We start from the raw sequence: 14,032 nt of genomic DNA, 5'->3' as shown, positions 1-14,032 counted from the left end.
AATTCATAATACATGGACAAATTATAAAGTAAGAAAATGTTAGCTAATTCAATCAAATCACATACCCGTAAGGCTTGGCTTGTTATTGTTTGTGAAGCTTGTGAACCCTTCTCTGGTTGTGATTCAAATTACAACTAATTCAAATCAAACAATGACAGAAGACAGAAAGTTGATGAAACCCGCCAATTAAACCGCCCAAATGAAGGTAATCATTAGGTGGCGTTTCGTGTGGCACACGCGCCTAGGAATACACACCAAACGATGCATTTCACAGAAATTTCCCAAAAAGTAACGACCGTCTATTTTGAATATCCTAACTGGACCTTTTTAAAATTCTGTACCCTAACTGAAACAAATGTGAAAGTTCAGTACCCTCTTGTATCCTTAACTCCTTCAATTCAATTTAGGTGAAAAAAAAGTAATTATGGCGATGTTTGATGTACACCACCGAAAGTAGTAGTACTTGTTTGATGTTTTCTACCCAATTTTATCTAATAAGTAAAAAATAAAAATAAAATTGACTGTGTACCCTACGCGTAGGCGGCGCATTGTAGCCAAAAAAAAAGCCTGAGGTTCAATTTTTAAAAATTTGAAAGCATTGATGCTTTATTAGCAATTAAAAAATCAACTAATTTTCACTACTATTCCCTCCTCTTACTCACACTCTCTCTCCTCTCCCACTTTCTCTTTCTAAGCTAAGCTCCAGCTTGGTGACGCAAATGGACTCACTCTTATAATTTAACACAACTTCCACATCTTTATTTCTCTCTTTCTTTTCAAACCAAAATTCTTTGATAGCTGTTGAAAACAACATCTTTTTCCAATTTATCATTTCAACACTAAATCTTTGATGTTCATTACTATTATTATTATGTCGGAAGTTAAATTTCAGAGGAAAAAAGTGTAGATTTCTAGGGTTTCTTTGTCGGAATTTTTTGTATTGGTGGAGGAGAGAGAAATTCTCGGAATCTGTTGTTGAAAATGCCGGCAACTCAGAAATCAAAGCCGGAGAAAAATGAACAACACCAACAACAACCGCAGCTTCGGCGTGACCCGTATGAAGTTCTTGGCGTTTCTCGAAATTCCACCGATCAAGAAATCAAATCCGCTTATCGCAAATTAGCGCTTAAGTATGTTGTTTTTTCTAATTATTTTGAGGTTTAGCTAGTTATAATTGTTTTTTTCTTTTTATCATTGTTTTGCGGAATTTAATAGGCATTTATTGTTTAATGTTTATGGATTTTCTTCAAAAGTGTAGAAAATTAGGGATTGTAGTTTTAAATTCTTGTGGTGGAGTGCATGGTGGGAACTTAAATTTGTGGTAATTGGAAATTACTGAAGTGTTGAAATATTCAATCAGATGTAGTAATACTCATTTTTGAATACTGGAAATTGCTAATTATTTGGTGAAATGGAGATTGAATTAGGTTGTAGTTCATATAAAGAGAAGTAATGAGTGGGTGTCAATTTTGGACTAACATTGATAGATGACCTGCATCTGGTACAATGGAGTGGGAAGTACTGTGTGTCGACTCATTCAAGATTTGATTAACAGCTACAGCCAACCGGTTTTGGTGACGGCATTTGTCAAGAAGGAACCATGAATTGGGGATTTCAATTGGATGGTTTTGTTCGACTATGTTTACTGGGAGAATGGAACTCAGCATAATATTCTGTTATCTTTTGGTTGTTTTCGTGAAATACAAGCCAAGCCAATCCAATAGAGCCTTTTTTCATTTTGGGACTGTGATTACTGTATTTTGTGGAAGAAATAATATACAAGTTATTGAAGGGACGGGACTAGAGCTCACTTGAGCGACGGGGATGCTGATCTGCGCAACGACTTTATATATGTTGGATTTCTGGATTGTGTTGGTTGAAATTACTAACAGAGTAGAAATACTAAGCTGATAATCTTGAAAGAGGCTTCTAGGCATATGAAGTGGATGTGGGTTGCTTAGGAAGCGAATTACTAATAGTTCTTGAAAGATCCAAAACTGCTTTTTCTGTCATTGCTGGCTGTCGGAGGAGAGAGTAGACTCTCACTTTTTAGATGGTTAGTTGATGAGAAGACAACTCAAATCTGTGTATTGTTAGATCCGGCATCTTGAAGTTAATGAATCAACGACATAATTATGTGATGGTAAAGACCTTTGCACATATATTTATTGTGGAAAAGTCATACTGACCTTGCAAAGGCTCACATGGAAGGCTTACTGAATGTTAGTAAAATATGCTAAACTTCTGTTTTCAGAATTTTAGAAAAAAAATCGATTATTATATCTTGGAGCAGGAAAAGAAGAGTGCAAGGCCTTAAGTTGGACTTTGGGTTATGCATATGAGCGTATCTGATTATGTGGCTTGATTCAATCTATCAGATGCGGGATATAACTACTGTAACTACAAATGACCAGCTTAGATCTGCAAGGAATATGAGAAATTTACTCACGTAATGATGTCTTTATTATTAATAGGACCTGCACCCTTGAAGAAAGAGAATTAGCATGTCGGAAACTATACACAATTCTTGTAGCTTAGCTGATAAATTTGATACAATGCTGGCTTGTTAGTATTTACGTGGTTGTGTTGATTGATTCTTGCAGAGGAACTGGTAATGGTGCTGCTGTAAGCTTTTTTTGTTCCTCATCAGTTTTGTCAACTTAATGATGAAGTCACATCACAGTGTATAAATCAAGCCAATGGCTGATTTTCTAGCTAGGGCGTGCTCAGTGACTTCGTATCTTTAGCGTCCTAGGAATACTTGATAAACCAGTTGCATGTCTTCTGACATTCCATATTACTGTGAAATTGTTGCAAGTTTGTCCCCAAGCTTCTCACAAGCACGTTGTTTCCCTTCTCCAGTCTATCTACTGGGACCACCTGTGCTGGTTACTGGCGAATAGTAACGGAATTAGAGATTTGCTAGAACCCTTGTGGATACCTGTTACTGAAGTTCACTGTTCTCCACCCTCACTAGTTCCTGCTTGGCTGTCCATTATATCTATATTTCTTCTTTTTCTGTGCAAGAACAAGAGAGAATCGGAATGGGGTCTCCTTGTGGGCTGCTTCATTTTGGCAAAAAGAATCTTTCTTTTCCATTATCAGTCTTTTGATAAACCTATTGTTGAGGTGGTCTCTCTCTCTCTCTCTCTCTCTCTCCCTCTCTCTCTCTCTCTCTCTAGCTGTCTGCAGTTCTTCTAAGGCCTTCATCTTGGACCAAATTCAACGAAAATCAGGTTTTGGGATGTAAGTGAAACTGTCAAATTTATCCGTCTAGGTAGGCCTTGTAGTATGTCTAGGAAGAAGAGGCGTTTTATTTATTTATTATAGAGCAGGAAGAGAAACGAGGAAAGATAAAGGTGGAGAGTTATTGGTGGGGGCCAATAGACCTTCCATGAAGCTCAGTGGACCTTGCTCGATATCCAGTTATTGACGCTGCTTGCTCCTCCAAATAGGGTATTAGGTGTAGGTGGATTTATTTGAGGGAATGATACCTTTTATGTTTGTACTTAAATATTAAATTTGTTCTTTTTTACTTGCGCTGTAAATAGAAACATTTGTAAAGGTGCCTCCTCTCCCTTATCTATTGTCCCAGATCAACGTTTCTTGTCTAAATGAAGAGTAATGCTTGGCTAAAGCCGTTGGTGAAGGTCACTGGTTCGAAAATACTTGGTAAATAATGAGATGTCAATGAGTTCCTTATATTGAACTTTAAAGCTTGAAATTTGGAATAGATAGAAGTTAGTATTTGTAAAATTGTAAATGCAATGGCCAATATAACTCTGATTTCATCTTGGTGAGGGAAGGGTTTATTGGCGTGTAGAAATATGTGGATGGGGAATGATTACACAGATTAGACTGTGGTGGAAAGTAGAGTAATTCGAAGATCTGCCATGGCATCTGCATTGTACTGTAGACCTAGGGACTGATCCCTTTGTTATAGAGGATTTGTCAAGGTTATTGTCCTATATTAGGTTGGTTTCATAGTTCTGGCTCTATGTAATGTATCACCTAATATCTTAGAGTAAGGGATGTCAAAAGGACTTGGATGAAGAGTGGCTTTTAAGTCCTATGATCTCATCATGGCTCTTAGTTTGTCAAAGGAATCAAGGGGAAGGATACTATAAAGAAGAAACGGGAACACACATGCCTTCTTCTGTACATTGTTTGTAGTGTTACACGTGATATTGAATCATAGACTGTCAGAAATACATTTTCAAAGCCCCATTGTTTTGGAAATATCAGTTGGGAATTATTGGTATTTTATATTACATCTCTCTTTGTATTCACCTTAAGATAAACGTGTGATGTAAATAGGTGATGTAGATGACTTAGATGAAAGCAAGACATTAGATAGATGAATTAAGCGTGTGCTTTCTTTTCCAGAAACTCTGTGACAGTGTGACTGGGCTATAGGAGTTCAACGCAAATGAAGGTCGAGTATTGCAGCCTTAAAAAGCATGCTCACTAACAGAAATAATGATGACAAACATACCAAGCTGTTATTATGTACTACCTCCGTTTCTTAAAGATTGTTACAATTTGACATTTTTCACTATTCACAAATTTTACTTTGACCATTGTTTGTTATTTATATGTTAGGAAAAATATAGTCATGTGGGATTTTGTTAGATTTGTCTTAATATGTATTTCATTAATATCTACTTTTATAATTTTTATAAATACATAACTAGAGATGTTAGTGGTCAGAGTTTTGCATTGGCATGGATGAAAAGTGAAAGTGTAACAATCTTTTAGAAACATAGGTAGTAGTAATGATTATTATTGCAATTGAGTTGGACAATTATTGTGAATTTCCAGGTATCATCCTGACAAGAATGCAAATGATCCTAAGGCAGGGGATATGTTCAAAGAGGTCACATTCTCTTACAACATACTATCAGATCCTGAGAAAAGGCGTCAGTTTGACGCTGCTGGTTTTGAGGTGAGCAGCTGCAAAGCATGTTATGTACTTATGTTATTACTGTGTCTTTTCTTTTCCAAGCGAAGCTGTAAGTTTACTTTATATTACAACTATATATTCTGGGCTCTGGTTTCCCAATTCATATCTCTTCCAGCTGGCTGAATATTTTTTATTTGCAAACTAGGCTGTTGATTCAGAAAGTCAAGAACTTGAGCTGGATCTTTCAAGTTTGGGAACTGTAAATACAATGTTTGCAGCACTATTTAGGTCACCATTTTCCTCCCTGTTTGGATTTTGTGCATTTTTTTCCATGAATCATAATATACTTTGATACCGGAATTATGCTCTTTATCTGTGTCTTTTAACTCCTGGTTATGGTCTTTTTTTGGGACAGCAAACTTGGTGTGCCCATAAAGACCACAGTCTCAGCAACAGTGTTGGAAGAGGCATTAAATGGTAGAGTATCTGTCTCACCTCTTACACTAGGCCAGCCTCTATTTAGAAAGGTAAAATTCAAGTGTATGTCAATAATCTCTCTATTGGACTTTTAAAAAATGGCCTCTTCAATTCCAACTTGGTTTACAGGTAGAAAAACAATCTGCCCATTTTTACTCTGTCACAATAACTGAAGAGGACGCGCTGGGTGGACTTGTCTGCCGTGTGCAATCATCTGATAAAAGCAAATTTAAGGTTTGTGTTATACTGCAGAATATTTTCATTTAGCATCTTCGTTCTCAGGTTTTGTGCTGGTCTAGGCTGACGTGTGAGGGTTTAAACTAGTCTGATTGAATCTCGATGCCATACCTAGCCTTGCCAATGATTTGCATAAGATAGTGGACATGCAAAGTAATGGTTAATAGTTGTTTGAGAAAATGTACACATGTTTTTCTTATTGCAACTTAGCATTGACTTATTTGTTTCCACACTTAAACAACTTTTTATTGTTCACTCATGGTTTGCGACTTTGCGTCATTCATTGAAAGGAAAGGGCCTCACTGAAGAGGATATTTGACCTACCCATTTCTTTCCGTACTTGTCAAGTTCTAGAAAAGAAACAGAGAAGTAGATTTTTTTTCCATCAATAAAAAACAAGAATTAGTTTGAGTTTCAGATATGCATGATCCATAGATTTAAAAATAATAATGTGCAGAAGTTTGGATGTAGTTATTCTGAAGCATTTGGCTATTCAATTACTTTGCTAGTAATATTCTAGTCGGAAAACTGACACACTGGCTTTGAACTTTGACACTTTAGGGTGCGTTCTCTTCACCTAGAAAAAACTTGAACTTATATAAACTGAACTTATTAGACCTGATTGACCCTTATTGGGACCTATTTTTGAGTGTTGTTTAAGACCTGATCAAACGTGATCAGACCTGATTAGACCTGATGTGAACTTGTTGGACCTAAAACTTATTTTTTAAGTTGAAGATAACACTCCCTCAGTATTCCCTCTATTTTTTCTCAATTGACCATTATCGCACTATCATTACTGCTTATTGAACTATGCCTTTTGTGCAGCTATTGTATTTTGAACAGGAAGAGAATGGTGGTTTAAGTCTTGCTCTACAGGTATATCATAATTTTCTTTGGACTATGAGTGCTTTGTAACACTGAAAGCTTAACAGCTAATGTTTTCTTTTGGTGAGCCTGGGTAAATAGCTTCAATTAGAAGCATAACTAAGGTCTTTCATGATGTATTGTTATCATCATCTCGGCTGCTCATAGTTCTTTCAGAAAATGAGGATACTGTGAGGAGCCCTAGATATAGATCATCTTGCTATTGTCAACTTAACCACTTTCATATCAGTAGAACTGTTGGTAGTTGGAAATGATTCAAAGATATGGTTTTCTTTATGCTGGTCTTTTGGAAGTGCTAATGTCTCACTTCTTTCGATGTAGGAAGACAGCACCAAGAGTAGAAAGGTTACATCTGCTGGAATGTATTTTCTTGGGTTCCCTGTTTACCGGTTGGATCACGCTGCTAATTCGGTGAGCTATTGTTATAAGACAGTCTATCAGCTATTTACTTCAACTAGACAAGCTTATGTTATTCGAAGTGTTGTGAACACTGTAGGCGGCAGCTGCAAAGGATCCAGATGCTGCCTTCTTTAAAAAGCTGGATGGGCTTCAACCGTGTGAACTGACTGAACTAAAAGCTGGAACCCATGTTTTTGCAGTCTATGGTTAGTGGATTTATATATGCTCGAGTTTTGGCACTTGGTTCTGCTGTCTACTAAATCATAGCTGCTTTTTCCATTTGGTAATGAGTTTTATACTACCATATTGAACTGTCCTGAAATAATCTTCACCCTTATTTTCAAATTAAAGATACTAAAGAGTGTACTTTTTCTGATCCCCTCCATGTTATTTATCTTTTTTTCTTCCCTTCTCTCCACTCTCTCTTACCTTGTTTTCTCTTTCTATCTAGTCTACGTGGCCAACCTAATTGTGAAGTTGATTATGGGACATAGTATTATGTTCTTCTGTCAAAACTCTATTAATTAACATTATTTGTTACTTGCATGCTAATAGGTGACAATTTTTTCAAAAGTGTGAGCTACACTATTGAAGCTCTTTGTGCTTCACCCTTTATGAAGGAGAAGGATGACCTTAGAGAGGTGGAAGGACAATTATTAACTAAAAGGGCGGAACTCTCAAAGTTTGAGAGTGAATACAGAGAAGTATATGCTTGCACTTGCTAAAAATTGTGTGTAAAAGTAGTTGCTCTGCCTGTTTTATGTATCTTACTTAATGTTGCATGTGTAGGTTCTTACCCAATTTACTGAGATGACAAGTAGATACACAAAAGAAATGCAAGCGGCAAGTTCTGAAACACTTAATAGCCTTTTAAGCTTCGACCTTTTCAGCTATTTCCGGCTGTTAACTTTTAAGTGCGAAACTCATACATGCATTTGACATCATGATTCTGCAGATTGATGACCTTTTAAAACAGCGAAATGAAGTCCATGCCTCATATACAGTTGCTCCTCCAATGAAGCGTAGTTCGAGTAAAACCAAGAGGAGTTCAACGAAAGAGCCTAAAGAAGAGGGTTACCCAAAAGAAAGGAAGCCTGTTAGGGAAAGGCTGAAGAAGAAGAAATGGTTTAACATCCACTTGAAGGTCGATAAAAGGAAGGCATGTTGAGTCCTCCATAAGTTAATGTGATAATATATAAGCTTTTTCATCTCAGAGTTTGAGATAATTTTTTCAGTCGTGGCGTGCGGAGAATCTCTAATCCAGCTGCTTGGATTAATGGATAATCCATCTGTGACTGTCATTATGTGCCAAGGTTCAGGATATATGGCAAGCATTTCTTGGAAAATCAGATGCACCAGGCATTCATCCAATTGCCAATATGTAAACATATTGGTTTACGCAACTCTTGTAAAGTGTTAGGCATTCATTTTATTGTAAAATTCATTCATGTAGTTCCTTTTTCCCTTTTTTTTTTTTAAAAAAATATTTATCCTCTTGTAAGAGATCCTCTCTTCTGAATTCATGTAAAACGCATACTTTTCATTTCTTGTTTTGCTCATTTAGACGTTAACAAGATTAATGGGATGCTATTCTTCTTGCAGTAGTTCCACTTCAAACTTTCAAGCTATTCTCTTACGACCCGTTTGGTAGTCGTTAATAAATTGCGGTAATGAGAATGAATTTTAAGTGTAATTTTATTAGTGAAGCACCCTTAAAATCTTCTTGGGGAGACATTTTTCCTTTCATGGCAAACAATCTCACTCTTAAACTTGTGTTTTTGTCTCCAAAGGGAAGTAATTTCCGTTACCACTCATTATCACCTACAAGGTGGTATTGGATGGGAATGAAAATTCAAGAAGGAAAGTGGACACTTTAGGATAAATTAGCATTACCATGGGAATGGACAATGATATTTCTCACAAATTTACACACAAATTCATTCCCATTACCACCATTTATGACTAACTACCAAACAGGCCGTTAGTAGTATTTCAATTATGTAATTGTTAATTTTTATACAAAATATTCCATGACCATACAAGATTGCAAGTTTTTTTTTTAGTTATAACAGGCCATTTCTTGTCTATTCGAGAACACAAAAAGCAAACTCGTCTATTCGAAAACACAAAAAGCAAACTCGTCATTTGGTTTCAGGATGGATCCTCCATTGAACTATTGAAGTTGTATACTATGTCATTGATTGTTGGTGTACAAACCGTACCCATTTGACGATGGACAACAATCAATTATTCAGCAACTATAAACAAAATAAATTACTTTCTATGTAGTAGTAGTAGGATAATATGACGCAAATGTATACTGGAAATCTTTTAGTTACAAATGAGAGTATTTAAATACAGGAAATCAATTAAACTATAAAATCATGAACAAAGGAAAACAAAGCCAATAAAATCAAATTTGATGATCATCTCCCTCACTAATAAAACATCAGTACTTAAAATTTTTTTAGTTGTGTATTTATCTTTTATGTCCAACATTGATTCCATTCCTACAAGAAGATAAATCAGTTTTTTTCTCCCTCATTTTTTCTCCTCCTAAATAGTATTGATTATGATCTGATATTCAAGCTCCCGATTGTTTGTTGAAGGTATCACACCTGTGTCTAACTTCTCCATTCTTGTCAGTTTTGATTTCATACATACTCACCTTCAACATTGCCTTAGCAAAGTCATTAAAGAAAGCTGTCTCATTAGAAGCATAGAGATCCACAATGGGCTTGGTTCGTGGGTCGTCGATTAAGCCCTGATCCGTTGCGAGGAGGCCCAGCCCACGTTGGAGATTCTTGTAGTACATGTTGTCAAACTTTCCAGGGGTCATGACGTCGTTGAAGGCCGCCATGGTTGGGTCCTTAGTGTAGTTGGCACACAGCTTCTTAAGCCCCTCGGCGTATTTCGGATTCAACCTTGGGTCCACTGGCTGGGTTTTGCTGTAGTGGAAGATTCGGTTGCTGAACTCAGTGCAGTGGGAGAACCCAATTGTGTGAGCCCCTACAAGAGCCACCATCTCCTGAACTGTGAATCCCTTGGCTTTGAACATGTCTATGATATGACTTGTGGTCATGTTTGGAAGTGCTATGTTACCAAGCACCCTTGAGGCCTAGGATGTATAAAGGGAACATTGCAATATGTTAGTAATATGTTGTTACCAATAATTTGTACGACAATATCTGTCCCTAGATGTTTTTTCGCGTTAGGTTTGGGAACGTATATTAGAAACAACTTAACTCATTATAGAAGATAAGTATATGGAAAACTTCTTTGGACAACCTTGATAAAAAGATTTGATTAACCACTAATTAAAGAACAGGCAAGAAGAGTAGATTTTACATGATGACTTGTGTAAATGAAAACCTCTGATGCCCATATATTAGGGAACTGAAATTGGTTGGTTAAGAGTGGTACTAATTCATCTATGCAAAAATTTTAGTACATGCAAAAGAAACATCAAAATTTTTATTTCGGAAGTTACAAGGGAGGAAACTAAATGACCCTTTTCACAAGACAACATTTTCTCATATAGTTCACTATAAGTTAGCCAAAAGTCCGATCTGTAGAACCTTTATATTGCCACTTCATGTTCTCAATCTTTGATTGTATGTAAACATGTTATGATAGAATAATCAGTACTCCCCTCGTTTCTTTTTAGTTTACCTGTTTGCTAATTTAAAATCAAAATTCATTACCTTTGATTAGATCTTAACACTAAACAATATCATGTAAGATCTAATTGTTAATTTATTCCAATATGTAAATTAAAATCATCAGCTTTTTATAATATTTATTAATATACAACTAAATATGTTAACGATTAAAGGGATTTCTTGGAGATTGTGGGAAAGCAAAAAGGAAAACTAAAAAAAAAAAGGGAAAGAGTATAAGCTAATTTTAAAATCGGACAATATCTAGATATGCAGATGCACCATGCTATCAAAGCTAAACATAAGAGAAACATGATTTAATTTTTATAGGTTGCCCTTTCCCTTATGTATTATATCTTCAATTTGTTGCATTGCAACTATTGAGAAGAAACACACTATATGGTTTCAACTAAGGCTTAGTTTGATTGAGCTTTTTGCAGAGCCTGAAAACAAATTCAGTTATCTGAATCCATTATTTCTTCTTATTTGGTTTGGGTAGTAGATTAAGGGGTTGTTTGGTTCATTATTTTTGGGTTTTCAAGAAACGGAATCAATTACCGATTTCCTTTCTTCTTGTTTAGTTCAACGGTTCAACCCCACATCAATCCTTTACCATTACTTGATGGTAATGGATTCCCCCAGTTTGTTACCTTCCCTTCCCCCTCAAGTAACAAAATCCATTACTTGAAGGTAATGGTTACCATTTCTTTCCATTACTTGGCTTGAACCAAACACTCAATAAAGATAATCATTTTTGTTACCATTCCCCTCCTCTATTTGTATCCATTCCCTTTCAAATTTCATATATTGTACCAAACTGCCCCTAACTACTACCCTTATTTGAGGGTAACCGAAACCCTTAAAATGTTACCATTTAAATTATAGGAGTAACATAATCTTTTCCATTCTCTTACAAGTGATCCATTTTCATTATTGAACCAAACACCCAATAAAAGAAATAATTATTGTTACTATTCCTCCCGTCTATTTGATTCCATTCCTCTATTTGAACCAAAGGTCCCCTAATTAGATAACCAAGGGAATACGAAAGTTTTGTATTGACAACTAAATTGTGTCACGTAGGATATACAACTGTTGCATTGTACATTTTCCGAAGATAGTAGCACATCAAGCATGTTATATGTGATTAGATTGAGTAAACAAACCTGAGAAACAAGGCCATCCTTACGTCCAAGGGGAACATCATAGAAAGGACCACCAGTCATCTTAATAAGATTCCTAGCAGAGGTAGCAAGGATGTCCGTACAAGAAACAATACCAGGACACTCCAACTCAAGGGCTGTCTTAATACGAGTCACAAGATCGAAGGCATCTCCAGGAAGTGAGAGATTGATATCAGCATCTCTTTCGGCCTTACCATGAAAATGGTTCGACGCCACGAGCGTCGAGCCATCACATCCGTCCACCATGCAGTCATGGAAGAAAACTCGAACCACGGCTGCTGCTGTGGTTGGTGTTTCTGCCTGCTTGGCTGTTATTATTTGAGTTGTAATCTCGTCGAAACGAGGGCATGTTTTTGTGTAGTAGTCCTTTGTAAGTTTAGGTTTAGTATGAGTATGAGAATGAGAATGTTTCTTTGTTTCTGCTGCCAAGCCAATGAAAGGGAGGACAAAAACAATAAAAAAGATAACAGAAATTTTGTTCATCCTCATTACATTATTTGATGATGATAACCCCGCCATTGTAAGAAATGGCGTTTTTTTGATGTTTTTGTTTTAGGTTATATTTTTATTTTTGTTTTTAATTTTTTTCAAGTCTTTGTTTAGGTAAAGAGGGATTGAGGAATTTTAGGAGAGAGGAAATGAGATTGATAAATGTGTGGAGTTTAGTGGGGGGAAAAGTTGGAAATTTGTCTGAGATTAAGGAGTTTAGGGGGTTATTTTTTCACATTTGAAATGAGAGGGGTTTGTGGTGGAGAGGTATTAAAGGAGGGAGTTGGATATATTTGGAGTTCTTGAAAGGAAATAAGAGTTGTAAGTTTGTTTTCTATTTTTCTTGGATTTGGATAGAAATTATGGTTAGGAAAAGAGAAAATGAGTTAATGATTTAACTAAAAATTGAAAGGGGTTATGGGATTAAAGGAGAATACATAGGTGCTATTTTTAGCTTGTAAAATACCTCTAATTTGATCTTTTTTGACCTAGTCTTAGTGTATATTTTTAATCACACTTAGACCTAAACAACTCATTTATGTGTTGTAAATTGTTGTAACTGTGTTCCTCTTGTCTACTAGCTAGATCAAGCTTATAAAGATAGCCCAAGAAGAAGGGACATACACGGTTTGACTAGCTTGGGAGGCTGTGAAAAACAGATCCTACCCACAGGTCAACCCCTATCCAATGTGCATCCGATCGATCTGTTCCGATCAGACATAATCAGGTTTTTCAACCGATCCATTCCGATCCGGAATCAACCTAGCCAGTTATACCTAAACATATCAGAACCAAGCCCAATTTGTTACTGACCCAAACTTAATCCGAACAAGTTAGATCCGAATACCAAAATCTAAACCAAATTCGCATCCAACCTAAAGTGAACCCCGAACCCAAGTTGGTCCGAGAAAATTCATTTAGACCTAACCCATCGTAACTCGACTCATGTCAACCCAACTCATTACCGAACCGACATTATCAATCAAATATTTTTTACTCATAACTTTAGTTCATGTTCTTATAAATACTTATAAATATAAGATATTAAAACATTATTATAATAAAATCTTTGGACATATTTGATATATAATATGATTATAATTAACATTAACCAATTTTATTAAGTTGTTCATTTTTCTATTTATCTTGTTGTTGCGCACACAAATATGGGTGTGTTGCCCCGAACTTCAATCGATACCGATAATGACTAGAAACTAATAGACTCAAACATATAATGGACCATTCTTACTCCACCTGAATACGACTTGAGATTGCCCAAGTCCATCCGAACACGACCTGAGCCGACCCAAGTCAATCCGAATCCAACTTGATCCGCATAAACCTATTTAGAACCTGACTTATGTCTACCCATAACCGATTAGAGCCGAGCCAAAATGGACTGACACGCACATAGCCAACCTGCACCCAGTGTACGTTGGTCGGGTTGGATCCAACCTAAGTAGCTCCGACAACCCCCACTCGATCCAAGAAAAGGAATTATCCGGTACGATATGAGCCAAACGCATCCGACCCAACTTGGGCCAATCCAGACCTACTGATAACCCAGATTGACACAAAGTGTTTAGGCGGCGTATGGCTCGTAGAGTGGTATGAGATCTGTAGAATGAAATCAGGATTATGGAATATAAATTGTGATGATCGAGTGTGTTCCTCTTGTCCTCAAGCTCAAGCTCAAGCTCAAGCACAAGCACAAGCACAAGCACAAGCACAAGCACAAGCACAAGCTTCATTTTCTTACGTAATACGTAATCTGACTTTCTAAATGTATACTAATT

The 14,032-nt window shown here is 36.4% G+C and overlaps 2 protein-coding genes across 2 annotated transcripts; one reads left to right on the top strand and one right to left on the bottom strand.

The window, feature by feature from the left end:
• The first annotated feature begins 561 nt into the window (after positions 1 to 561).
• On the top strand, positions 562 to 8,376 carry LOC104897255 (chaperone protein dnaJ 16). The gene is made up of 11 exons (XM_048646431.2): positions 562 to 1,130; positions 4,822 to 4,945; positions 5,109 to 5,191; positions 5,319 to 5,430; positions 5,510 to 5,614; positions 6,446 to 6,496; positions 6,827 to 6,916; positions 7,002 to 7,110; positions 7,460 to 7,608; positions 7,694 to 7,747; positions 7,860 to 8,376. The coding sequence occupies exons 1-11, from the start codon at positions 982 to 984 to the stop codon at positions 8,070 to 8,072; spliced, it is 1,239 nt and encodes a 412-aa protein (XP_048502388.1). The 5' UTR covers positions 562 to 981; the 3' UTR covers positions 8,073 to 8,376.
• A 1,112-nt stretch (positions 8,377 to 9,488) lies between these two features.
• On the bottom strand, positions 9,489 to 12,336 carry LOC104897257 (peroxidase 6). The gene is made up of 2 exons (XM_010684099.4): positions 11,730 to 12,336; positions 9,489 to 10,022 (listed from the first exon to the last, which is right to left on the bottom strand). The coding sequence occupies exons 1-2, from the start codon at positions 12,264 to 12,266 to the stop codon at positions 9,489 to 9,491; spliced, it is 1,071 nt and encodes a 356-aa protein (XP_010682401.2). The 5' UTR covers positions 12,267 to 12,336.
• Positions 12,337 to 14,032: the final 1,696 nt, after the last annotated feature.

Source organism: Beta vulgaris, chromosome 6 (genome assembly GCF_026745355.1).
Source record: "Beta vulgaris subsp. vulgaris cultivar EL10 chromosome 6, EL10.2, whole genome shotgun sequence".
Classification (NCBI taxonomy): Eukaryota; Viridiplantae; Streptophyta; class Magnoliopsida; order Caryophyllales; family Amaranthaceae; genus Beta; species Beta vulgaris.
Note: the sequence above shows the minus strand (reverse complement) of the source record. Positions and strands in the feature narration are given on the sequence as shown.